The sequence below is a fragment of the Oncorhynchus mykiss genome, chromosome 2 (genome assembly GCF_057628025.1).
Source record: "Oncorhynchus mykiss isolate SJ-2025 chromosome 2, ASM5762802v1, whole genome shotgun sequence".
NCBI classification, from domain to species: Eukaryota; Metazoa; Chordata; class Actinopteri; order Salmoniformes; family Salmonidae; genus Oncorhynchus; species Oncorhynchus mykiss.
In genome coordinates this window covers 66,349,772-66,376,233 of record NC_143023.1, presented here as the reverse complement: position 1 = coordinate 66,376,233, position 26,462 = coordinate 66,349,772, and the positions used below count along the sequence as shown (strand labels likewise).

The 26,462-nt window shown below is 42.0% G+C and overlaps 1 protein-coding gene across 4 annotated transcripts; it reads right to left on the bottom strand.

Annotated features, from left to right (window-relative positions):
* adat1 (adenosine deaminase tRNA specific 1) lies at positions 1-25,465 on the bottom strand. Of its 4 annotated transcripts, none has more exons than XM_021569147.3 (9): positions 25,111-25,460; positions 24,917-24,982; positions 24,753-24,807; positions 24,521-24,651; positions 20,302-20,926; positions 19,629-19,774; positions 12,222-12,321; positions 11,930-12,016; positions 1-880 (listed from the first exon to the last, which is right to left on the bottom strand). In XM_021569147.3, the coding sequence occupies exons 1-9, from the start codon at positions 25,391-25,393 to the stop codon at positions 748-750; spliced, it is 1,626 nt and encodes a 541-aa protein (XP_021424822.3). In that variant the 5' UTR covers positions 25,394-25,460; the 3' UTR covers positions 1-747. The 4 variants fall into 4 exon arrangements, with proteins under 4 accessions (XP_021424822.3, XP_021424832.3, XP_090061681.1 ...); XM_021569157.3 differs by having other exon boundaries at positions 20,431-20,926; XM_090205555.1 differs by lacking the exons at positions 1-880; positions 11,930-12,016; positions 12,222-12,321 and adding an exon at positions 14,846-17,347 and having other exon boundaries at positions 20,431-20,926; positions 25,111-25,465.
* Between the last annotated feature and the right edge of the window lie 997 nt (positions 25,466-26,462).

Below are 26,462 nucleotides of genomic sequence, written 5' to 3'. Positions count from 1 at the left end.
TGGCATTAAAGTGAATAGTGTTCTATTTATTAAAGTGGCCAATGATATCAAGTCTAAGTAGGCAGCCGCCTCTCTGTGGTAGTGATGGATGGAAAAGGAAAAATACGTTTGGCAATGTTATTGCAGTACTATTAGCAGTTAAAGATAATCAGCTATACAGTAATAACTTTTTTGTTTTAATTTAACAACGTTGAATTTGTTTATCTTTAAAGACAGTATATTCCAAATATGTTGAATATATTAAAGGTAGCTGGACTACCTAATAAAAAATTTTTTAAAAAATTACTATCTGTACTCATTCAAAACAACCAATCCATTTTTAGCAACAGAAAAATATTCAGAAGTAATACTGTAATAATATAACATAACATTATGGACATACAGGAACAAAGACTGTCACACAAATCAATGACGCAGATCTCATGAACATAATGAGAATGAACAGATAAATACATTTGAAAAACAGGTCATGCATTGTTCTAGTGGAATTTTAACACATTCCAAGCCAAGTGATTTATATCTGAGTTGGCTACATGGGGATACTGACTATGTGAGCTCCAAGCCCTTTCTAAACTCATGTCTTTGCATGTACTGCCAAATTTGGTCTCCTTGGCACATCCAGAAGTAAAATAATGCTTCCTGACAGTATGTTTGTGTCCTTTCACATGTTTTTGGCTATGTCCCTCTAATAGTCACACAGCATTCTGTACTAACCAGTTTCTGGTTAGTACACAGTTGTGCTGTGTTTCAGTGAAACTGCAGCAGGTCGCGATCACTGCGGAGCCACAGTGGGAAGGCCTGTGAGCGCAGCTGCAGCGAGGCCTGCTGGTACGACTGAGCCACCTGCTTGTAGTCCCAGTACGTCTGGAGCTCCTTTCCCCTACAGACACAATCAACAAACACAGAACCTCAGTGGCAGTTACCATGGAATATTAACCTCTTAAAATCACAAGATATTAGATAAATTAACTATAGAATAAGAATGAATCATTCTATTTATGTGGAATGAACCCTTGTCACTGAGGAAATTAAAGATTTTTCCAGGGTGTGGAAACATGCCCCAAGGATTCCTGTCCTCTGTGGGCATCGTCTTACATCAGATCGTGTCACTCCTAAGCGACACACTGACGTAAGACACACCCCTGGGCTTTTTCCACATTTTGTTGTGTTAGAGCCTGAATTTAAAATGGAATAATTCTGATTTTGTCTTAATAATGGCCTTAACACACAATACCCCATAATGTCAAAGTGGAATTGTTTTTTTCATTTATAAAATGCTGAAATGTATTGAGTCAATAAGTATTCATCATGAAGTGCATTGAGGGACTAGTCAAGGATCACCTCAACCTTACCTGCCACCCTAGACCCACTTCAATTTGCTTACCGCCCCAATAGATCCACAGACAATGCAATCGCCATCACTCTGCCCTATCCCATCTGGACAAGAGGAATACCTACGTAAGAACACTGTTCATTGACTATAGCTCAGCATTCAACGCCATAGTACCCTCCAAGCTCATCATTAAGCTTGAGGCCATGGGTCTCAACCCCATCCTGTGCAACTGGGTCTTCGACTTCCTGACAGCCAACCCCATGTGGTGAAGGTAGGAAACATCACCTCCACTTCGCTGATCCTCAACACTGCAGCCCCACAAGAGTGCGTGCTAAGCCCCCTCCTGTACTCCCTTTTCACCCATGCCTCCAACTTAAATCATCAAGTTTGCAGACAACACAACAGTAGTAGGCTTGATTACAAATGATGATGAGAGCCTACAGGGAGATGGTGTGGGCTCTGGGAGTGTAGTGCCTGGAAAAAAAACTCTAACTCAAAGTCAACAAAACAAAAGGAGATGATCGTGGACTTCAAGAAACAGCGGAGGGTGCACCCCCCTATCTACATTGAGTGGACCACAGTGGAGAAGGTGGAACGCTTCAAGTTCCTTGGTGTACACATCACTGACAAACTGAAATGGACCACCCAGACAGTTAAAAAATATATATTTTACCTTTATTTAACGAGGCAAGTCCGTTAAGAACAAATTCTTATTTAAAATGATGGCCTAGGAACAGTGGGTTAACTGCCTTGATCAGGGGCAGAACAACAGATTTTTACCTTGTCAGCTCAGGGATTCGATCTTGCAACCTTTCGGTTACTAGTCAAACGCCCTAACCACTACGCTACCTGCCGCCTCAGAGTGTGGTGAAGAAAGTGCAACAGAGACTCTTAAACCTCAGGAGGTTAAAGAAATTTGGCTTGTCACTTAAAACCCACAAACTTTTACAGATGCACAATTGAAAGCATACTGTCAGGATGTATCACCGTCCTGGTATGGCAAATGCACTGCTTGCACCTGCAAGGCTCTCCAGAAGGCGAGCATTCCGGTGTCGCCTCTTCACGGTTGACGTTGAGACTGGTGTTTTGCGGGTACTATTTAATGAAGCTGCCAGTTTAGGACTTGTGAGGTGTCTGTTTCTCACTCCTGCGTTGTCTTGGCTGTGAGCTTGGGGTCATTGTCCTGTTGGAAGTTGGACCTTCGCCCCATTCGAATATCCTGAGAGCTCTGGAGCAGGTTTTCATCAAGGATCACTGTACTTTGCTCCATTCATCTTTCCCTCGATCCAGACTAGTCTCCCAGTCCCTTCCGCTGAAAAACATCCCCACAGCATGATGCTGCCACCACCATGCTTTACTGTAGGGATGGTGCCAGGTTTCCTCCAGATGTGATGCTTGGCATTCAGGCCAAATAGTTCAATCTTGGTTTCATCAGACCAGAGAATCTTGTTTCGCATGGTCAGAGTCCTTTAGGTGCATTAGTGGAGAGATGGTTGTCCTTCTGAAGTTTCTCCCATCTCCACAGAGGAACTCGAGCTCTATCAAAGTGACCATCAGGTTCTTGGTCACCTCCCTGACCAAGGCCCTTCTCCCCCGATTGCTCATCTTGGTGGTTCCAAACTTCTTCCATTTAAGAATGATGGTGACCACTGTGTTCTTGAAGACCTTCAATGATGCAGACATTTTTTGGTACCCTTCCCCAGATCTGTGCCTTAACACAATCCTGTCTCAGAGCACTACGGACAAATCCTTCGACTTCATGGCTTGGTTTTTGCTCTGACACGCACTGTCAACTGAGGGACCTTATATAGACAGGTGTGTGCCTTTCCAAATAATGTCCAATCAATTGACTTTACCACAGGTGGATCCAATCAAGTTGTAGAAACATCTCAAGGATGATAAATGGAAACAGGATGCAACGGTGCTCAATTCGAAGTCTCATAGCAAAGGGTCTGAATACTTAGGTACATAAGATATTTCTGTTTATTTGTAATACATTTGCAAACATTTCTAAAAAACTGTTTTAACTGTGTCATTATGGGGTATTGTGTGTAGACTGCTGAATAAGGCTGTAACGTAACAAAATGTTGAAAAAGTCAAGGGGTCTGAATACTTTACAAATGTACTGTAGATGGTGTGTATAGACAGTATATGAATAGTGAAGGTGTGTACAGCAGTAGTTATATAGGATGAGCCTTTAGAATACAGTAAATACATATGAAGTGGGTAAAGCAGTATGTATACACTATTAAAGTGACATTGTGACAATGTACAATGACCATGTACATAGAGCAGCAGTCTGAGATGCATGGTAGAGTACTGGGTGGTAGTCAGCTAGTAACAGTGACTAAATTCAGTGCAGGGGGCTGGGCGGAGGCCGGCTAGTGGTGACTATTTAACAGTCTGATGGCCTGGAGATGGAAGCTGTTTTTCAGTCTCTCGGTCCCATCTTTGATGCACCTGTGCGGTCCCCGCCTTCTAGATGGTAGCGGGGTGAACAGGCTGTGGCTCAGGTGGCTGAGGTCCTTGATGATCTTCTTGGCCTTCCTGTGACACCGGGTGCTGTAGATGTCCTAGAGGCAGGCTTTGTGTCCTCAAAGATGAGTTAGGCTGACCTCCCTACCCTCTGGAGAGCCCTGCATTTGCGGACGGTGCAATTGCCGTAGCAGGTGGTGATACAGCCCAACAGCACTCACTCAAATGGTGCAACTGTAGAAGTTCATGAGGGTTTCACGTAGGCATTTCTCTTGTCCAGATGGGATAGTGTGCAGTGCGATGTCGATTGCGTCATTCTTGAATCTGTTGCATGCTGCCATCGATCCAGTTTTTGGTTTGGATAAGTTCTGATTGTCACAGTGGGAACAACATTTATTTATTTCACCAGGTAGGCAAGTTGAGAAAAAGTTATCATTTACAATTGCGACCTGGCCAAGATAAAGCAAAGCAGTTTGACACATACAACAACACAGAGTTACACATGGAATAAAACAAACATACAGTCAATAATTCAGTAGAAAAATAAGTCTATATACAATGTGAGCAAATGAGATAAGGGAGGTAAAGGCAAAAAAAAGGCAATGGTGGCTAAGTAAATACAATATAGCAAGTAAAACACTGGAATGGTAGATTTGCAGTGGAAGAATGTGCAAAGTACAGATAGAAATAATGGGGTGCAAAGGAGCATAAATAAATAAATAAATACAGTAGGGGGAGAGGTAGTTGTTTGGGCTAAATTATAGATGGGCACTGACAAGCTGGTGCTTAATTAAAGCTAGTGAGGGAGATAAGTGTTTCCAGTTTCAGAGATTTTTGTAGTTCGTTCCAGTCATTGGCAGCAGAGAACTGGAAGGAGAGGCGGCCAAAGGAAGAATTGGTTTTGGGCGTGACCAGAGAGATATACCTGCTGGAGCTCATGCTACAGGTGGGTGCTGCTATGTTGACCAGCGAACTGAGATAAGGGGGGACTTTACCTAGCAGGGTCTTGTAGATGACCTGGAGCCAGTGGTTTGGCGATGAGTATGAAGCGAGGGCCAGCCAACGAGAGCGTACAGGTCGCAATGGTGGGTAGTATATGGGGCTTTGGTGACAAAACAGATGGCACTGTGATAGACTGCATCCAATTTATTGAGTAGGGTATTGGAGGCTATTTTGTAAATGACATCGCCGAAGTCGAGGATCCGTAAAATGATCAGTTTTACAAGGGTATGTTTGGCAGCATGAGTGAAGGATGCTTTGTTGCGAAATAGGAAGCCAATTCTAGATTTCACTTTGGATTGGAGATGTTTGATGTGAGTCTGGAAGGAGAGTTTACAGTCTAACCAGACACCTAGGTATTTGTAGTTGTCCATGTATTCTAAGTCAGAACCGTCCAGAGTAGTGATGTTGGAAGGGCGGGCAGGTGCAGGCAGCGATCGGTTGAAGAGCATGCACTTAGTTTTACTTGTATTTAAGAGCAATTGGAGGCCACGGAAGGAGAGTTGTATGGCATTGAAGCTCGTCTGGAGGGTTGTTAACACAGTGTCCAAAGAAGGGCCAGAAGTATACAGAATGGTGTCGTCTGCGTATAGGTGGATCAGAGACTCACCAGCAGCAAGAGCGACATCATTGATGTATACAGAGAAGAGAGTCAGTCCAAGAATTGAACCCTGTGGCACCCCCATAGAGACTGCCAGGGGCTGGACAACAGGACAACAATTTTGGCAGATAATTTTAGAAAGAAAGTGTCCAGATTGTCTAGCCCGGCTGATTTGTAGGGGTTCCGATTCTGCAACTCTTTCAGAACATCAGCTGACTGGATTTGGGAGAAGGAGAAATGGGGAAGGCTTGGGCGAGTTGCTGTGGGGGATGCAGTGCTGTTGACCGGGGTAGGGGTAGCCAGGTGGAAAGCATGGCCAGCCATAGAAAAATGCTTATTGAACTTCTCAATTATAGTGGATTTATCGGTGGTGACAGAGTTTCCTATCCTCAGTGCAGTGGGCAGCTGGGAGGAGGTGTTCTTATTCTCCATGGACTTTACAGTGCCCCAGAACTGTTTTGAATTTGTGTTGCAGGAAGCAAATTTCTGCTTGAAAAAGCTAGCCGTAGCTTTTCTAACTGCCTGTGTATATTGGTTTCTAGCTTCCCTGAAAAGTTGCATTTCATGGGGCTGTTCGATGCTAATGCAGAACACCATAGGATGTTTTTGTGTTGGTTAAGGGCAGTCAGGTCTGGAGAGAACTTAGGGCTATATCGGTTCCTGGTTCTAAATTTCTTGAATGGGGCATGCTTATTTAAGATGGTGAGGGAGGCATTTATTTTAAATAACCAGGCATCCTCTACTGACAGGATGAGATCAATATCCTTCCAGGATACCCCGGCCAGGGAGCATTTGACAGTGATGAGTGGAGGTCGTTTGACCGCTGACCCATTACGGATGCAGGCAATGAGGCAGTGATCACTGAGATCTTGATTGAAAACAGCTGTGGTGTATTTAGAGTGCAAGTTTGTTAGGATGATATGAGGGTGCCCGTGTTGACGGCTTTGGGGTGGTACCTGGTAGGTTCATTGATAATTTGTGTGAGATTGAGGGCATCAAGCTTAGATTGTAGGATGTCCGGGGTGTTAAGCATGTTCCAGTTTAGGTCGCCTAGCAGCACGAGCTCTGAAGATAGATGGAGGGGGCAATCCGTTCACATATGGTGTCCAGAGGACAGCTGGGGGCAGAGGGTGGTCTATAGCAGGCGGCAACGGGGAGAGACTTGTTTTTAGAGAGGTGGATTTTTAAAAGTAGAAGTTCAAATGGTTTGGGTACAGACCTGGATAGTAGGACAGAGCTCTGCAGGCTATCTTTGCAGTAGATTGCAACACCGCCCCCTTTGGCCGTTCTATCTTGTCTGAAAGTGTTGTAGTTAGGGATGGAGATTTCAGAATTTTTGGTGTTCTTCCTAAGCCAGGATTCAGACACGGCTAGAACATCCGGGTTGGCAGAGTGTGCTAAAGCAGTGAATAAAACAAACTTAGGGAGGAGGCTTCTAATGTTAACATGCATGAAACCAAGGCTATTACGGTTACAGAAGTCATCAAAAGAGAACGCCTGGGGAATAGGAGTGGAGCTAGGCACTGCAGGGCCTGGATTCACCTCTACATCACCAGAGGAACAGAGGAGGAGTAGGATAAGGGTACGGCTAAAAGCTGTGCAAATTGGTCATCTAGAACGTCCGGAACAAAGAATAAAAGGAGGTTTCTGGGGGTGATAAAATAGCTTCAAGGTATAATGTACAGACAAAGGTATGGTAGGATGTGAATACAGTGGAGGTAAACCTATGTATTGAGTGATGAGAGAGATATTGAACATCCTGTATACGTCCATACTATACGTCCATACTATATCCCAGAACATATCCCAGTCCGCGTGACCGAAGCATAGATACCGATTGGTCTGACCAACATCAAACAGTCCTTGCCTCAGGTACTTCCTGTTAAAATTTCTGCCTGTAGGAGGGGAGGCGCAAAATGGAAGCGTGATCTGATTTGCCGAAGGGGGGGCTTGTAGCTATCCCAGAAAGGGGAGTAGAAATTGTCAAGCATGAATAGCAGTGTATAGCATGTTACAGTACAGTTCCAATTTAGGCGCTTATCAATGTTCAAATCTGCCATTTTCAACCGTACACGGTTTACGAGTGTAAAGGGCTATGTGAGACTGCTTATAACAGAGCAAAAATTATGTCTACTGGTTTTAAGGTAATTCTTGCATGTGGTGTGGGAGAGCTGTTGACTGTACTTTTCAGGGGGGGGGGGGGGGGTATGTGGTGTAGATTCGAGGATGACACAGGAGTGAAAATTCATTCCAGTCCCAATCCGGCAACAGTCCTATAACCCCAGAACTTTCCTGTGTTCTCCCGATGAAAATCACTCCCGTCCCCTGCTACTTTTTACGCACAGAAATCAGAAATAACTTCCTTAGCAAATTAGCTGCTCGTCCGTCTGTCCCCCGCTCATCATGCAGAATCATGGCTGGCCTGGTTGTATGTTCGAGTCGCGACGGGACAATTTTAGCTTACCCTAACCCTTTTCCTAACCTGCCACGTTAATTATTATGTGCTGCGCAAGTTCTCCTAACCTGCTACGAAAAGTAACTTCTGCTAGCCAAAACCAGTTCATACACATTGACTGATTTCATTACTTTTCCATTACTTTTAACCAAATTTCCATGACCAACAATTAGCGCTTACTTTTTTATGTACATATAAAACGTCAGAGGAATGTGGAATCAACACTGGAAGGCTGCTCTCTGATCCCATGTACCATCTCCTGTCGTTCTACACAGCACTTAACCCACCAGAAATCAGAATGCCTGTTAGGCAACGGTATAAAACACGTGATCAACCCTCAGTCTGGAGAGCTACTGGGTGTGCAGGCTTTTGATCAAGCCCTGCTCAAACACATCAGAGACATTTTTATCAAGGTCCGGTTGAGCAGCTCATTTCTAAAACGTGGTTTGTTGGAGGGGGACTGGAATAAAAGCTTGCACACCAGGTAGCTCTCCTGGAGGATGGTTGACCACCCTTTACTATAACATAGCAACCAAATACGTTTTATGCCTTTTGAAATAATTTGCTACTTTAATACATCAAAGATCAAATGTCTATGGTAGGATACATATCTTTTTATTCAGCTGAATCAAGCCCACACATTTTCTTCAGGGGATGTACCTTTTCAAGTTTAGTCATATTTAGCTTAGCTACCAGAAGTGTTTACTTTGCAATTAAACTTACATCTGGCAAATGTTTAACAACCATACCTGGTGCAAAAAGACTCCTTTATTATTAAGACACTATTCACAGTAGTCTTAATTCACATTCTTTTCAAACCCGTCGCAACGTCCCATACATTGGATGTCCAAATCAACTGCAAGTATCTACAAAACAAGTTCAGAAGACACATAATCCAAAAGGCTACATCAAATCTTGTTTCCTAAAATAATTGCTTGTGATTCACAAATATTTTATTCACATGAATCCATTCACCACGATTGAATCGAATCCCAACTAATACAATGGCAAAAGTGAATTGTTTGTTTCGTAAAAAAAAAATTGAAATTAATCATATGAATCGTTAAAAAAAGCGAATAAACTTTTATTCACGAGTGACGTAAAATTATGAAAACATTAATACATGCGAATAATAGCTAAACAGTTAACTTGAGGGTACAATATATGTCTTTGAATTGGCTACCTAGTTATTAGTCTGTTCTATATCCTATTTTATAGGCCTACCTGCTGCTGCAATGTCCGACTGTCTCTCTCCATGAGCAACGGCCCACTCGTCGAGCAAACATGCTGATCCTGGCTGATATGTTGATGACATTTTTATTGATACAATATTTTAAAACGATGTCTAAATAAATCACATTAACAGAAATAGTTAAAGGTTAAATAAAAAAATATTAATTTCCTTGAATTTTCCAAAACTTTTTGGATTTGATCATTTTCCAGAACTTTTCCAGGCCTGGAAAACCCCATTTTAAAAAGGCATGAATATTCATAACTGTACGAAACCGTGGATAGTGTGCTCTGCGTGTGAGTAGCTGCTGCTCAGCACCCACGAGACAGTTTTCTGCACAGCGCACACTGATGATGATAACCACATTATGAGAATTTGGCAATGAAGGCAGCCCTTCTACTCACCCTGAGTCAGATGAACTCATCATATTGACATGTGGAATTGTGTATGTCTCTGTGCATCTGAGGTAAAGTAGTAACTGGCTACAACTGGAGGAAGGTGCGTAAGAGTAAGCTAACTAAAGGGGGAGGGGGGAAATTAAAAGATGTTTAAATACATTTTCACTTAGTAAAATATATTAAACGCTCCATAAAATATATATTTTAAACTGTTTATGACTGTTGATCCTTCACTCCCATTCCGGCAAGACCCACAGGAGTCCTGTTCCAGAATCAACCTCTAGCGTAGATGTCTCCCACACTACCTCCGGAGGTAGTGAAAGATTTGAATCTAGATCTGTCTCTTTACACTACACAAGTATCTCTCATTAACCTAGTTTGTGGCGTCAAAGTAGTCTAGTGTAAAGATGCCCTTCGGGGCTCTGAGGCCTAGACCCTGCATTGCATCAGCCTGGACATCCACCTCAACCCTCCATGCCCTGACAACACTGCTTAATTTCCTGTGTCTGAGTTCTCGTGCGCGAGCGTCGCAAAATACATTTAGAAATCCATGTTATTCAATTATTACGCCAACGAGCCTCTGCGACGCCAAGGGCTAAAATAGAACTCCTTTCTATTTCTGACACAGATCGCGCTGCAAGTCCAGCCTCTCCCATCTCCTCATTGGTTATACCCACGTGGGTGATTGAAAGGTGATCTGTTTTGCCAGTAGTCGTGGTAATACAATGAAAGATGCGATTTTATGTGTGGATTAATTGTCAGAAGAGGGGTCCTTGTGCATTTCAGGTAAAATAACAACTCAATGTTTATATCCCAGGACAAATTAGCTAGCAACAGCAAGTTAGCTAAATAGGTCAAATTAACATTAGCTAGCAAGTGCAAGCTAACTAGCTAAATTGCCATACATGTTTAATGATTTTCAACCTGTCCCAAAATTAATGTCATTGGTTCAGAGTTTGTTTTGATATTTTAACCTGCGTGTCATGATCGCATTTGGTGTGGGGGGGCAAAATAAATGTATGCACGATGGAGCACGCACGCAGCCGGTTTGGGTTCCGTGTTACTCTTCTTGTTGTATAATCCATGCCATTATTTTAGAGGGCACAGAAGCTGAAAAGACAATTATTTAATGAAAATGGACAACTGTATAAATTGTTGAGTTTTTTTATAAATATGGAATTCCAGTGATGTGAAGGAGTATGCCATAGTTTGTTGATGCAATACCCACAAGTCTTATAAAGACAGGGAAATTATGTTTATGAGAGGAATTACGTTTTAGCATCCCATTACATGGTGTGCGCCTCAAGGATTATAAAAAGTGCACTAATAGTGATATTCGGAAGATATGTACCGAGCCTGCTTTTCTCCCCAATTTCGTGATATCTAAATTGGTAGTTACAGACTTTTCCCATCACTGCAACTCCCCTACGGACCCGGGAGAGGCGAAGGTCGAGAGCCATGCGTACTTCGAAACCTGACGCTGCCAAGCCGCATTGCTTCTTGACACACTGCTCGCTTAAGAGTCAGTTTGCAGGCACCTGGCCCGCCACAAGGAGTCACTAGAGCGCAATGAGAAAAGGAAATCCTGGCCGGCCCTAACCCAGACAACGCTGGGCCCATTGTGCGCCGCCTCATGGGTCTCCCAGTCACGGCCGGCTGTGACACAGCCTGTGATCGAACCCGAGTTTGTAGTGACACCTCAAGCACTGCGATGCAGTGCCTTAGACCGCTGTGCCACTCGGGAGGCCCCCAGCGGTATGGAATTGAAATAATAAGTATTGCGTCACTTACAAAGTCCGTGAATTGTCTTTTAAAATCATTCACTTATTTTATCCAGTTAACCAGGTACTTCCACGATTTTAAATTGACATTGTTTTAAAGTGTGCTTTTTGTCAAATAGAATAAATGACTTGGAGTTTCTATGATTGTATTGGCACTAAGATTTTTTGGGACAGATCTTGAGCATTATTTTTAACTGGTTCTAGGTTTCAGCTTAATGGTAAGGATATTTTATTTAATATATCAGGATTTGGATCAGAACAAAGTATACATAAATAATATTTTTATGATGTATGGTAAATATTTTATACATAAATGTAAATGGGATAAAGAAAAATGTAACTTAAATTGCAATGACTTTTTAAAAAATTAAAAAAACGGGAAAGCAAAGCGAACCCTAAATGCCTATGAATCCTTGGGTATTGTTGTTTAAATGTGCTGTTAATGGATTCTCTCTCACATACACACACGTTTGATCTAATATCAAATCATATGCAGGAAATTGAAACCCCTTTTAAATGAATTAATATAATATTTTTGGCACTTCACAGACAGCACGCTATCCACTAATCAAACAGAATAAGTGGTTGAGAACAGGATATTTAGAAATTACATTATGATGACGGCAGTCATCTGTTCTTCTCAGAGGGACAATTACCTTAGAGATTCAGGGAGGTGGGACTTGTCAGTGACAGCCAGCAGTGACAGGAAAGAATGAAATAGTTCCACTTTGCAAATAAGAGACCTGAAAAGACAAAGCCAGGCGTCAATCTGAAGTTCAGGGGACTTAACACAATACATATACCAATGTGATGAGAGGCAGGCAGCCTGTGCATTAAAGGTGCATAATTCTGGGTTAACACATGAAAAGGGAACTGGCCAGATAGAAATATTTCTAACTTGTGCCTAAACAACAAACCTATTTGTTTTTTTTAAGTACCGGCTGTTACCTTGCTTTTGATGTGCCCAGAGCCTTCTTGGTCACTCCATGTTTATAGCCATTAGCAGTGACATCTAGTGGCTGATCCGACACAGCGCACCAGCTGATTGCTGAAAACAGGAGAGATAACATTCATGACTCAATGTAGATCAGCAAATATATCACATAAAAACAGACAAGACCCTTAGGCTGAAAAACCATTTGGTTAGAAAGGACACATGCGGTGAAATGAGATGACAGAGGACAAATAGGGTGAAGAATGAAGAACAAGGTGTCACCTGTTGAGACAGTAGGCAGGTTTCCATTGACCCAGGTTAATTCAACAAAAGCAATATCGCAAAGAATACATTGTAATGGAAACCGCAGCTACAGGAGAACTGGTCTAAAAATGGAAACTATGTTTTTCGCATTAACAATGATTGGCAAATAATTTGAAGGTACGCGGAGCATGCGATATCATCACGTAACTATAAATCAAATTTGTCACATGCTTCATAAACAACAGGTGTGGATTAACAGTGAAATGCTTCCTTACGGGCCAATCCCAAAAATTCAGACAAAGAAAATTGAGAAATAATATAAAAATAAAACACGTAATAATAAAAGTAATAATAGATACACAATCAGTAATGATAACTTCTATATACACTGGGTACCAGTGCCGAAACGATGTGCAGGGGTACGAGGTAATAGATACAGTGCCTTGCAAAATTATTAATCTCCTTTGGCGTTTTTCCTATTTTGTTGCATTACAACCTGTAATTTAAATAGATTATTTGGATTTCAAGTAATGTACATACACAAAATAGTCCGAATTGATAAAGTGACATTTTTTTAAATTACTTATTTCAAAAAATTCAACAAAAAAAACAGAGAAGTGGTGCGTGCATATCTATTCACCCCCTTTGCTAATAAGATCTGGCGCAACCAATTACCTTCAGAAGTCACATAATTAGTTAAATAAAGCCCACCTGTGTGCAATCTAAGTGTCACATGATCAGTATGTATGCATGTATGTACACATACATTCATTCATACATACATACATACATACATACACACCTGTTCTAAAAAGCCCCAGAGTCTGCAACACCACTAAGCAACCGGCACCATGAAGACCAAGTTGCTCTCCAAACAGGTCAGGAACAAAATTGTGGAGAAGTACAGATCAGGGTTGGGTTCTAAAAAAATATCAGAAACTTTGAACATCCCACGGAGCACCATTAAATCCATTATTAAAAAAATGGAAAGAATATAGCACCACCACAACCCTGCCAAAAGAGGACCGCCCACCAAATCTCACAGACCATGCAATGAAGAAATCAGGTGACTCAACTGAATAAAAAGAAGAAACTAAACTAACTATTAAAGATAAATGACAAAGAAGGATTGTAAAAAGTTTGAGCACCTTAAATTACATTTTTGGGAAAAAGACAAACTCAGCTCCATCATTCATTGAATCAGATGCCTCATTCATCACAAAACCAACTGATATTGCCACCTACTTTAATGATTTTTTCATTGACAAGATGAGCAACCTTAGCGTTTTTTGCTGGCATGTCATGCCTGACACTACACATCCAAGTCCACTACCATTCAAAAGTTTTGGGTCACTTAGAAATGTCCTTGTTTTTGAAAGAAAATAACATTTTGTTGTCCATTAAAATACATGAAATTGATCAGAAATACAGTATAGACATTGTTAATGTTGTAAATGACTATTGTAGCTGGAAATATCTACGTAGGCGTAGAGGCCCATTATCAGCAACCATCACTCCTGTATTCCAATGGCACGTTGTGTTAGCTAATCCAAGTGTATCATTTTAAAAGGGCAATAAAACTGGCCTTCTTTAGACTAGTTGAGCATCTGGAGCATCAGCATTTGTGGGTTTGATTACAGGCTCAAAATGGCCAGAAACAAAGCCCTTTCTTCTGAAACTCGTCAGTCTATTCTTGTTCTGAGAAATTATGGCTATTCCATGCGATGAATTGCCAAGAAACTGAAGATCTCGTACAACGCTGTGTAATAATCCCTTCACAGAACAGCACAAACTGGCTCTAACCAGAATAGAAAGAGTGGGAGGCCCCGGTGCACAACTGTAAATCAAATGGTAGTCAACTCTACATAGAAGGCCAGCATCCCGGAGTTCCCTCTTCACTGTTGACGTGGAGACTGGTGTTTTGCGGATACTATTTAATGAAGCTGCCAGTTGAGGACTTGTTTCTCAAACTAGACACTAAATGTACTCCCACTCCTCTTTCCCTTCTGGTTAGAGACAGTTTGGGTTGTTCTGTGAAGGGAGTAGTAGTATTTTTTTCCCCAAGATGGAAAATTACTGAGGATTATAGCGGACGATATTGCCACTCCCATTTGGCATATTTTTTATTTAAGCCTACTAGAAAATGTGTGCCACCCAGGCCTGGAGGGAAGCAAAAGTCATTCCGCTACCTAAGAATAGTAAAGCCCCATTTACTGGCTCAAATAGCCAACCAATCAGCCTGTTACCAACCCTTAGTAATCTTCTGGGGAAAAATGGTGTTTGACCAGATACAATGGTATTGTACAGTAAACAAATTGACAACAGCATTTCAGCATGCATATAGGAAAGGACATTCAACAAGCACAGCACTTACATAAATGACTGATAAAAGGATTGTGGGATCTGTCTTGTTAGACTTCAGAGCAGCTTTTGACATTATTGATCATAGTCTGCTGCTGGAAAAACATAGGTGTGTTATGGCTTTACAGCCCCTGTTATACTATGGATAAAGAGTTACCTGTCTAACAGAACAGAGGGTGTTCTTTAATGGAAGCTTCTCCAACATAATCCAGGTAGAATCAGGAATTCCCCAGGGCAGCTGTCTAGGCCCCTTCATTTTTTCAATCTTCACTAACAACATGTCAATGGCTTTGAGTAAAGCCAATGGATCTATGTATACGGATGACTCAACACCATACATGTCAGATACTACAGTGACTGAAATTATTTGCAACAATTAAAAAGCTGCAGTTAGTTTCAGAGTGGGTGGCAAGGTAGTCCTAAATATTTCTAACACTACAAGCATTGTATTTGGGACAAATCATTCACTAAACCCCAACTACATCTCATAATAAATAATGTGGGAATTTAGAAAGTTGAGGTGACTAAACTGCTTGGAGTAACACTAGATTGTAAACTGTCATGGTCAAAACATATGGATGCAGTAGTAGCTAAGATGGGGAGAAGTCTGTCCACAATAAAGCGATTCTCTACTTTCTTAAAATCACTATCAACAAGGCAGGTCCTACAGGCCCTAGTCTTGTTGCACCTTGACTACTGTTCAGTTGTGTGGTCAGGTGCCACAAAAAAGTTGCAATTGGCTCAAAACAGGGCAGCACGGCTGGCCCTTGGATGTACACAGAGAGCTAATATTAATAATATGCATGTCAATCTCTCCTGGCTCAAATTGGAGGAGAGATTGACTTCATCACTACTTGTATTTATGACAGGTATTGAAATGTTGAATGCACCGAGCTGTCTGTTTGAACTACTGGCGCACAGCTCGGACACCCATGCATACCCCACAAGACATGCCACGAGGTCTCTTCACAGTTCCCAAGTCCAGAACAGACTATGGGAGGCAGACAGTACTACATAGAGCCATGAGAACATGGAACTCTATTCCACATCAAGTAACTTAAGAAAGCAGTAAAATTAGATTTAAAAAACAGATATGAATACACCTTATGGAACATCGGGGACTGTGAAGCAACACATAGGCACAGACACATGCATACACACACACGATAGCATACGCACTACACAAACACATACACATGGATTTTGTACTGTAGATATGTGGTAGAACAGGGGCCTTAGAGTACACAATGTGTTTTGAAATCTGTGAATGTATTGTAATGTTTTTAAAATTGTATAAACTGACTTAATTTTGCTGGACCCCAGGAAGAGCAGCTGCTACCTTGGCAGCAGCTAATGGGGATCCATAATGAATACAAATACAACTTGGAGTCCACCTGCGGTAAACTAAATTCATTGGACATGATTTGGAAAGACACAGACGTCTATATAAAGGTCCCACAGCTGACAGTGCGTGTCAGAGCAAAAACCAAGCCATGGGGACGAAGGAATTGTCCGTAGAGCTCAGAGACAGGATTGTGTCGAGGCACAGATTGGGAAAGGGTACCAAAAAATGTCTGCAGCATTGAAGGTACCCAAGAACACAGTAGCTTCCATCATTCTTAAATGAAAGAAGTTTGGAACCACCAAGGCTCTTCCTAGAGCTGGCTACCTGGCCAAACGGAGCAGTTGGGGAAGAAGGGCCTTGGTCAGGGAGGTGACCATGAACCCGATGGTCACACTGAAAAAGCTCCACAGTTCCTCTGTTGAGATGGGAGAACCATCTCTGCAGCACTCCACCAATCAGGCATTTATGGTAAATTGACAAGACGGAAGCCACTCCTCAGTAAAAAGCACATGACAGCCTGGTTGGAGTTAGCCAAAAAGGCACCTAAATGAAACTCAGACCATGAGAAACAAAATTCTCTGGTCTGATGAAACCAAGATTGAACTCTTTGGCCTGAATGCCAAGCGTCACGTCTGGAGGAAACCTGGCACCATCCATGCAGAATGGTGTTAATTGCCTGTAAACAGCCTGGGGAGGATGATTTTTTAAAACATTTAATCATGTAATATAAGGCCTACTGATTATTTCTCACTTATCTACTTGCGAGCTACTCATTGACAGTCTGCGAGCTACCGGACATGCAGTTGTTTGCTAAGGTGCAACCTTTGGTAGGCTGATGGAAGGCTACACAGAGTCTGCCCTACAGCAAAGCCTAATCAGACATGCCATTGCGCATCATGGTTCTTACAAGCAAAGTAAAATTATAATGAATTCCCTTATGGTACACGCAGCTCAAATTATATCTAACAACACCATTGGACCAACACCATCGGACATGAAATAATGACACAAATCTAACAGCACAACAAAACAGATGCACCTGCAAAATAATTGTCTTTTCATTTTAAAAACACCAGTGGTGTAACTAATGCTTTCTAAAAGCACTGAACAAAAAAGAGAGGTCAAACCAATTCATCGAGGCAACGGGGGCGATGGGGTTCCAAATACAATCTGTAAACCAAATATAACCCCAATTAGCAATGTTGAAATTGTGTGGTGTGCCCTGTGGAATTTTTTTATCCACATTCTAGTTTTTTGTTTAGTGTGATGTCATTACATCAAGCTGTTTTAAATTGTCACAAGACCGTTAAAAGGAAAGGCACTGTAGCAGGCAATTGTCACATCTATTTTCTAAGCGAAAAATGTATTATTTCTAAAAAATTAAATCCCATTTCAATCAAACATATATATTTTTCCTCTTTTTTACATGATATTGTACAACAGCTGAAACTATTTTTTTTTAAAATTAGTGTTATTTCCTGATAGATTCTATTTCCAACCAGTAACTACACAGGAACTTCTAATCAACAGGTTTGCATGGGCGGGAGTTTCAGCTTTCCATGGTGACATCACCATGCGGTAAATTGGTTAATAGACCAACGACAAAGAGTTCCAAACCTCTCTGCCAATAACAGCTAGTTTTCCCCTCCCCACTCAGACCACTCCCAAAATGTTAGCTATTTTTGCCCATTTTAATGGACATCTACTAGACTACGGTACTTAATTGTTAAACATAAATCATTTTTTGATATTGACATAAAAAAAAGCCTGCATTGGGCCTTTTAGCTACAGTGCCTTGCGAAAGTATTCGGCCCCCTTGAACTTTGCGACCTTTTGCCACATTTCAGGCTTCAAACATAAAGATATAAAACTGTATTTTTTTGTGAAGAATCAACAACAAGTGGGACACAATCATGAAGTGGAACGACATTTATTGGATATTTCAAACTTTTTTAACAAATCAAAAACTGAAAAATTGGGCGTGCAAAATTATTCAGCCCCTTTACTTTCAGTGCAGCAAACTCTCTCCAGAAGTTCAGTGAGGATCTCTGAATGATCCAATGTTGACCTAAATGACTAATGATGATAAATACAATCCACCTGTGTGTAATCAAGTCTCCGTATAAATGCACCTGCACTGTGATAGTCTCAGAGGTCCGTCAAAAGCGCAGAGAGCATCATGAAGAACAAGGAACACACCAGGCAGGTCCGAGATACTGTTGTGAAGAAGTTTAAAGCCGGATTTGGATACAAAAAGATTTCCCAAGCTTTAAACATCCCAAGGAGCACTGTGCAAGCGATAATATTGAAATGGAAGGAGTATCAGACCACTGCAAATCTACCAAGACCTGGCCGTCCCTCTAAACTTTCAGCTCATACAAGGAGAAGACTGATCAGAGATGCAGCCAAGAGGCCCATGATCACTCTGGATGAACTGCAGAGATCTACAGCTGAGGTGGGAGACTCTGTCCATAGGACAACAATCAGTCGTATATTGCACAAATCTGACCTTTATGGTAGAGTGGCAAGAAGAAAGCCATTTCTTAAAGATATCCATAAAAAGTGTCGTTTAAAGTTTGCCACAAGCCACCTGGGAGACACACCAAACATGTGGAAGAAGGTGCTCTGGTCAGATGAAACCAAAATTGAACTTTTTGGCAACAATGCAAAACGTTATGTTTGGCGTAAAAGCAACACAGCTCATCACCCTGAACACACCATCCCCACTGTCAAACATGGTGGTGGCAGCATCATGGTTTTGGCCTGCTTTTCTTCAGCAGGGACAGGGAAGATGGTTAAAATTGATGGGAAGATGGATGGAGCCAAATACAGGACCATTCTGGAAGAAAACCTGATGGAGTCTGCAAAAGACCTGAGACTGGGACAGAGATTTGTCTTCCAACAAGACAATGATCCAAAACATAAAGCAAAATCTACAATGGAATGGTTCAAAAATAAACATATCCAGGTGTTAGAATGGCCAAGTCAAAGTCCAGACCTGAATCCAATCGAGAATCTGTGGAAAGAACTGAAAACTGCTGTTCACAAATGCTCTCCATCCAACCTCACTGAGCTCGAGCTGTTTTGCAAGGAGGAATGGGAAAAAATGTCAGTCTCTCGATGTGCAAAACTGATAGAGACATACCCCAAGCGACTTACAGCTGTAATCGCAGCAAAAGGTGGCGCTACAAAGTATTAACTTAAGGGGGCTGAATAATTTTGCACGCCCAATCTTTCAGTTTTTGATTTGTTAAAAAAGTTTGAAATATCCAATAAATGTCGTTCCACTTCATGATTGTGTCCCACTTGTTGTTGATTCTTCACAAAAAAATACAGTTTTATATCTTTATGTTTGAAGCCTGAAATGTGGCAAAAGGTCGCAAAGTTCAAGGGGGCCGAATACTTTCGCAAGGCACTGTACAGATGGGTAAAAACATGTTTTAAATCCCACCTGCGCCACAAGGTGAGACTCTGCCCTTGCCGGGCTGATGATTGTGCTCAGTCTGTGCCTGGCTGTGAGCAAACTCCAGGCTGGACTGCAGAAGCTCTGGAGGCTGCACTGTGTAGCCAGCAGGCAGGGCTGTCACCTCAGAACACCTGTAGAAACACAGAGGAACCAATCAATCACTTCTAGTTATACTAAAATCTGCTTAAACAGGTCACTAATCACTATCTGTTTCCCTACTCTGTCTCACACACACAACTAAACAGAAACATAAAAACACAAATATGGGACAAAAAAAGGCAGTTTGCAAGACTATATCATTAACAGGTTATAGGCTTTGCTCCTTTACAGTTCACACCACCAGGGCTTAGTGAGCAGCCATGTAACATGATGAGCCACCAGAGATGGTGGTCAACAAAACTACAGCGGGTGGCTCACACAAACAACACATGCCAGCAAAGAGGCCGAACAGGACATTGACGACATGGTGGGAATTTAAAGATTGGTGTCCCTCCCACTCAACTGTAACCCTCTGTATTTACTAACAAACTGTACTCATACCCCAGCTGCCCCACCTCCACATTCAACATCTTCTAACATCTTCTCTCAACTTTCCATTAATCTTACTCTTTCAGAGTCCTAAACCCTTAAGGTGTCCCCCTTTCCATATGTAGTTCACCTGGTGATCAGAGCTCTCTGCATGGCCTGATGGCTGTATGGACATCTCCCCACCACTATTGCGCTGAAGTAGACTGCCCCCTGTAGGTAATGGGAGAGCAGCGCACCCTGGAAACCTAGCACTGCCCACCTGGCCAGCTTGTCACTGCAGGAGAGAGACAGAGTGGGCTCCCCCCTACCAGGCTTCACTCTCAGCAGCCCAGTACTGTGGTACCCTAACCCGGGCTGGAGGGGATCCTCTGGTCCTCCAGGGACACACTTAGCACCTGTCCGGTGTATGTCCTGTAGAGACTGTTGTGTCAAAACATTGTCCCTTTGTCTTAACACCACGTTGGTCAGAGCGTTCTTCCCCTCCGGCCTTGGACTCTCTGCATGGGCCTGTGCAGGGCTGTCAGTAAGATTTTCAACCAGGCTCCCACCACACTGTAGCTCATACTCTGACTTCTCCGGTTCTTCTAATCGAGGATGCTTATTGATCCCATCAGTCTGTGTCTCCGCTCTGCGTTTCGGGTTCAGTCTTTCTGCTTTTTCATTGGTTCCATTGGAGATGATCTCATCTGACCTTATTGGTGGGCAGGGTTGGGATTGGCGGTCAATCATCATGGGAATGATGGAGGCATCTCCACCTGGAGACATAACAGCGAAACATACTGATTAAGCATATCAGCTCTAACAACTTCTAACCATCATAGGAAACTGGTATGTCAACTATGCATGCATGTATATATAATGCTAGCAAACACATAACTCAGTTGGAAATTGGGGAAAACAAACATTCTTTCCCATTGTAATTGTTAGATTACTTGTTAGCACTGTCGGGACTAGAAGCAGAAGCATTTCGCTACACTCGCATTAACATCTATCTGCTAACCATGTTTATGTGTGACCAATACAATTTGATTGACCCTCATTGTAAATGAGCCAACTTTGTCGTAGATTTCTTTAATTTACAGAAATAAAAAAAACATGCAAAAAGGTTCTGCAAGAAGAGCCCTGTGGCTTAAGGCTATTCGGTGTGGAAGAGCGGGAAAAATGTGGGGATCCGGTGTCCAAGTAGGCTACACGTAGCTATGTGTGGAAAACATTGCATCACTGGTATGACATTTAACTATTTTAGCATAGGCCGTTTGCAACTCCACTCACTAGTTGTAACTTTATAGCTAGTCAGTTTGTGTTTTTGGTCTTGGCTAGCTTAAAGTTCTGGTTGGTACGGTAGCTAGCACTCACGTGGCTAACGTTTGTGCCGTCATGTAACTGAGGGAAGGAAAAGTATTATGCTTTTTCTAAGTAGTTACAACGCTTGGGAGAAGGCCACGCTGAAAATACATTTTAAGCATGCACTTTTCTTACACGTAGACTTGTAATTGACCAAAACAAGCAGTGAGCCAATAGGGTAACATGGGTTGTTTTCTCCACAGGCGGGCAGGGCCACAACATTCTATTTAAACAACATGTAGCAGCTATTCCTCAATGCCAGAAACACATATAATAGTAACTTACAGCACCCAGAGAGAACATTCCCAAATTACAAACTCTTAAGGTTTTATAGTACTGTAATATTGTTCTAAAAGTTGGGTTTGAGGTGTTCTCCACATCAGCTTTATCTTTGGAAACAATCCCACAACGGTCAGCGTCACAGTGAGGCTCACCCTTCATAGACAGGTTGGTTGTGTTTTCTATAAGGAATACGAGCAGTACATTAAGACCATTCTACATTCTTCTAATAAGAAAGCTGTTAAAACAATCAATGTGTGTTTCTTTTAAGGTCTTTGTATAATCTGCAATTTGTTGTACCCCCTAGCATATGTTATCATTGTCTATGTATGTACTTATTATGTATTGTATACAGACTTTTCTTCCCCCCCCCCCAAAAAAACACCTGTGGGTTAGTAGTATTTATACAACGGGTGGGCCTAATCCTGATTGGTTAAAACCGCATTCCAGCTGGTGTCTATTCCACAAGTTTCCATCCGCTAAATCTAAGAGGCTGTTTTTACATCGTAGATAGAAGGGTTTGTACGGGAGTTCTGATTGGTTTCAAGTTTAGCAGTTCGGAAAATTTGCCTGAGCGGACAGTGTTGAAATATACTTTTTATGAGAAAATGTGCCAGAATTGAAGGTGCCAACACATTTTATAGTCATCATAAGAATGTTTTACTGTCATACACACAAAAAATCTGCTCCTCCCTCGACGGGGATTGATCAACTTCACGTTTTTCCCGACTTCGCCCACCACCTAATGGAGCTAGCTTGCAATTGCATTTTTATTTATCAAGATGGCCAAGCTTTGTTTAGTAGCAGGGTGTAGCAACACTTGTTATGCAAATGTCTGTATGCCTCTATGGCCATGCAAATTAAACACTTCGTAAAAAGTGGGATACATTTGTGAGAATTAGGCTGGCGAATTGGGCATCTGCTCATACCAACAACCTGGCATATAAAGTATTACAAACAGCTAGCAGCACCGGCAGAGACAGAGCATTATCAGGGCTTCACCGGGGACGTGAAAGAGCTATCTTCCTACCTCAATACTAAAGTTATAGACCTATCGCATTTAGCTCACGTCTTCCATCTAAATAACACTGATTAACGCTAAAGTAACCAAATTAACATGTCTGCCAGCTGTTGGTAGCTAACTGCTGGTGCTGTCATACTGTAGATCAGGGATATTCAACTCTCACCCTACGAGGTCCAGCGCCTGCTGGTTTTCTGTTGTACTTGATACTCAATTGTACCCCCACCTGGTGTCGAAGGTCTAAATCCCTGATTAGAGGGGAACAATGAAAAAAAGCAGTAGAACTGGCTGAGAGCTATAGATAGGCTTGTACTATTGGAAAAGAGTAGATTTGGTCACGATGGAGGTCAATGTTTTTGTAAAGAGCCCTGTGGCCGAAATATTGTGTGTCTACGTAGATGTCGGGCTAAACAGAGATGCGTCAGCCATGTATTCAATCATAGATCTGGTGGCATTTCGGAGAAAGGAGCCAGGTTCTCTTTAGAGGGGTGGATTGTGGATTTTGCTCAATGGGACAAGTGCATTTCTGGAGCTTGCTGCATGAGTTGTGTTTAAGAAGCCGCTGGCTGTCTGCACTTGGGCTCTCTGTGTGTGGATGGCTCGTTGGATGGTGTCTGTGGCGCCGGGGGAGCTAGTTAGTTGTCTGTTTCCTTTCTAGCTGGCAAAATAAGTGAGCTAGATTTTGTATGTGTACTGCCATACGTTGATAACATATCCAAGTTTGTCACTGGTATGGGCTAGTAAATATCCTAAAGCTGGCCATCTAGACAGCAAGCTAAAACCAGGGAGATAATTCACTTTGTTTCATCTGCTGCTGGCTTGATAATGTTCACGCATAACATGTAATTGATTCAATTACATTTTATTCTATAAAGATTGTAATTGTGTCAATATGTTGTGAATTTTGTCAAAATCCTCACAGCCGTTTCCCATACTAAAACGTGAAGTACAATTTGGTGCGCACCAGTTTACCATGTACAGTATGCTTCGGTAAGCTCACCGTGTGAGTCATCAAAATTGCGATCTTGCGTTTGGGCCTTTCTGGCAGTCTTGGTAATTTTTCAAGCTAGAACCCATGTATACTAGTTATTATAAACGGAGTAGTTTGAGCCCTGAATGCTGATTGGCTGAAAGCCGTGGTGTATTTTGGGCTCCCGAGTAGCCTCTAAGGTACTGCATCTCAGTGCTAGAGGTATCACTACAGACACCCTGGTTCGAATCCAGGCTGTATCACAATCGGCCGTGATTGGGAGTCCCGTAGGGCAGCGCACAATTGGCCCAGCGTCACCAGGGTTTGGCCGTCATTGTAAATAAGAATTTGTTCTTAACTGACTTGCCTATTTAAATAAAGTTTCAATATCAGACCATATACCACAGGTATGATTTGTAACTTTTTACTGTTCTAATTACTTTTGGTAACCAGTGTATAATAGCAGTAAGGCACCTTGGGGGTTTGTGGTATATGTCCAATGTACCACTGCTAATGGCTGTATCCAGGCACTCTGCGTTGCGCTCAAGAACAGCCCTTAGCCATGGTATATTGGCCATATATCACACCTCCTTGGGCCTTATTGCGTAAATATACAGCACCAATTACATAAATATCTGATGGGGTCCATTATCTGCTACCTGGACTTTAATACTGACTGGGACTATAAGGCCTATAGTTCTCATGAACAACAAAATGTCAAACAACCAAACTCACATGGTGTGTGACTTGTGAAGAACAGGAAAGACACCCCTGACTGCACCTTCCACTTTCCCATCTCCTCTCCCTGACAGAACACAGTGCTGCCTTGCCCACATACTGCCATCCGCAGCTGCTCAGTCAGATACCTGCACAAACAAAGTAGGCGTATGTTATTATGGGTGAAACATACATACACACAAACAAATGTTACCAACAGGTCTTGCTCTCATGCATGACACACTCTCACCTAATGCAACCCCTCCTGGCAATGACTTCTGCATGGCTGTCATTGAGCACATCTCCTGATTGGACGAGAAAGTGAGTGAGCCACTACCTGTCTATGCCTTGTGTGTGTGTGTGTGAAAGATAAAGTGTGTGTGTGTATGTGTGGGGCTGTGTAGGTATACCAACCCTTTGAGCTCATGGCTGAGCGCCCAATACACTTAGTGCCAGTTCCCAATGACACTACCTCCTCAACTGTGAAGGAGATAAAACAGCCTTTATTGTACTGACATTCACTCTGGTAGAAAAATCAAGTACAATATTTGTATTAACATGAACTGAAGGGGATGACGCAAAGCTAACGACATGCATTTATATATCACCTTTCTCTTGATTCGGGGACACTGAACACTTTACTACGGCGGCCAAAAGCGTCCACTCTCTGCCCGGCTCGGGCTTTCCTCTCTTGGGCAACTCGCTAAAGCGCTGGTAGCACAGTTTGGAAATCTCATCGGCGGTCCACATATTGCAGCGAGTTTTAAACAAACTAGCTATCTGGTTAACTATGGTGGCAGCAGCCTGTTGTGAAGGTACGTAAAGTGAATAAAACACGGTTATTCGTAGTCTCTCTTGTATATGTATTTCAACGATACAGCCAATATTCATTGCATTACACACATTCTTATTTGCACACAAGACATGCTCCGTGTGAAGCAGGCAAGAATAGCTAATCACTTCCAGGTCACGGATATATGGAATCCTTCAGAATAAGAGTCCAATCCTGTATACTTTGTAAATGAATAATTAGGGCGAAAATGTGTACAGTTATCGATAGACCTGTAGTTATCATACAAATAATTTTAAGTATTTCTACAAGGTATGTGATTCATTTGTTTATTTTTTCAAGCCTAAATGGTCAACGATGTTTTTTCTGTATATACTTCTATAATTTATTGGACTCTACACAATTTCCTGTACATTGTATTGCAGTAAAAATGGGGTCCATTCTACTCAGGAGCACTTCTAGTTTCCAAATCCAGAGTTTACACCCCAAGGAGAGACTCTGCTCATTTTGTGGCCCTTAAAGAGTGGCCAATTGTTTTTTCATATTATTCATACCCCTTGACTTATTTAAATATGGTGTTGTGTTACAGAAATATCTAATTTATATAAGTATTCACATCCGTTTGCTATGATGACACTCCAAATTAACCTCAGGTACATCCAATTTTCTTTAGTCATCATTGAGATGTCACAACAACTTGATTTAGAAAGAAACACCTATCTATATAAGGTCTCACAGTTGACAGTGTATGTCTGAGCAGGAACTATACCATGAAGTCCAAATAACAGTCTGTAGAACTCTTAGATATAATTGTGAGGAGGCTTATATCTGCAGAAAGGTATAAAGCTATTTATAGAGTGTTGAACGTTTCCAAGAGCACAGTGTTCTCCAGGAACCCACTGACCACTATGACAGAACTACAGTTCCTTGGCTGAGATTGTAGAACCTGCCAGAAGGACACCAGTCTCTACAACACTTGTCAGGGGTGTGTACGGGAGGCGAAGTCAGGTGCAGGAGAGCAGAGTGTAATAAACAGGCGCACTTTAATTCCGGTCCAAAAATGACAGCACATAAGAACAATAACGTGCCAAAAAACACGGAACATAGCAAAAGTATAGCGCCTGACAAAATCTCCTGAGTAGAATGGACCACCATTTTACTGTGACACAA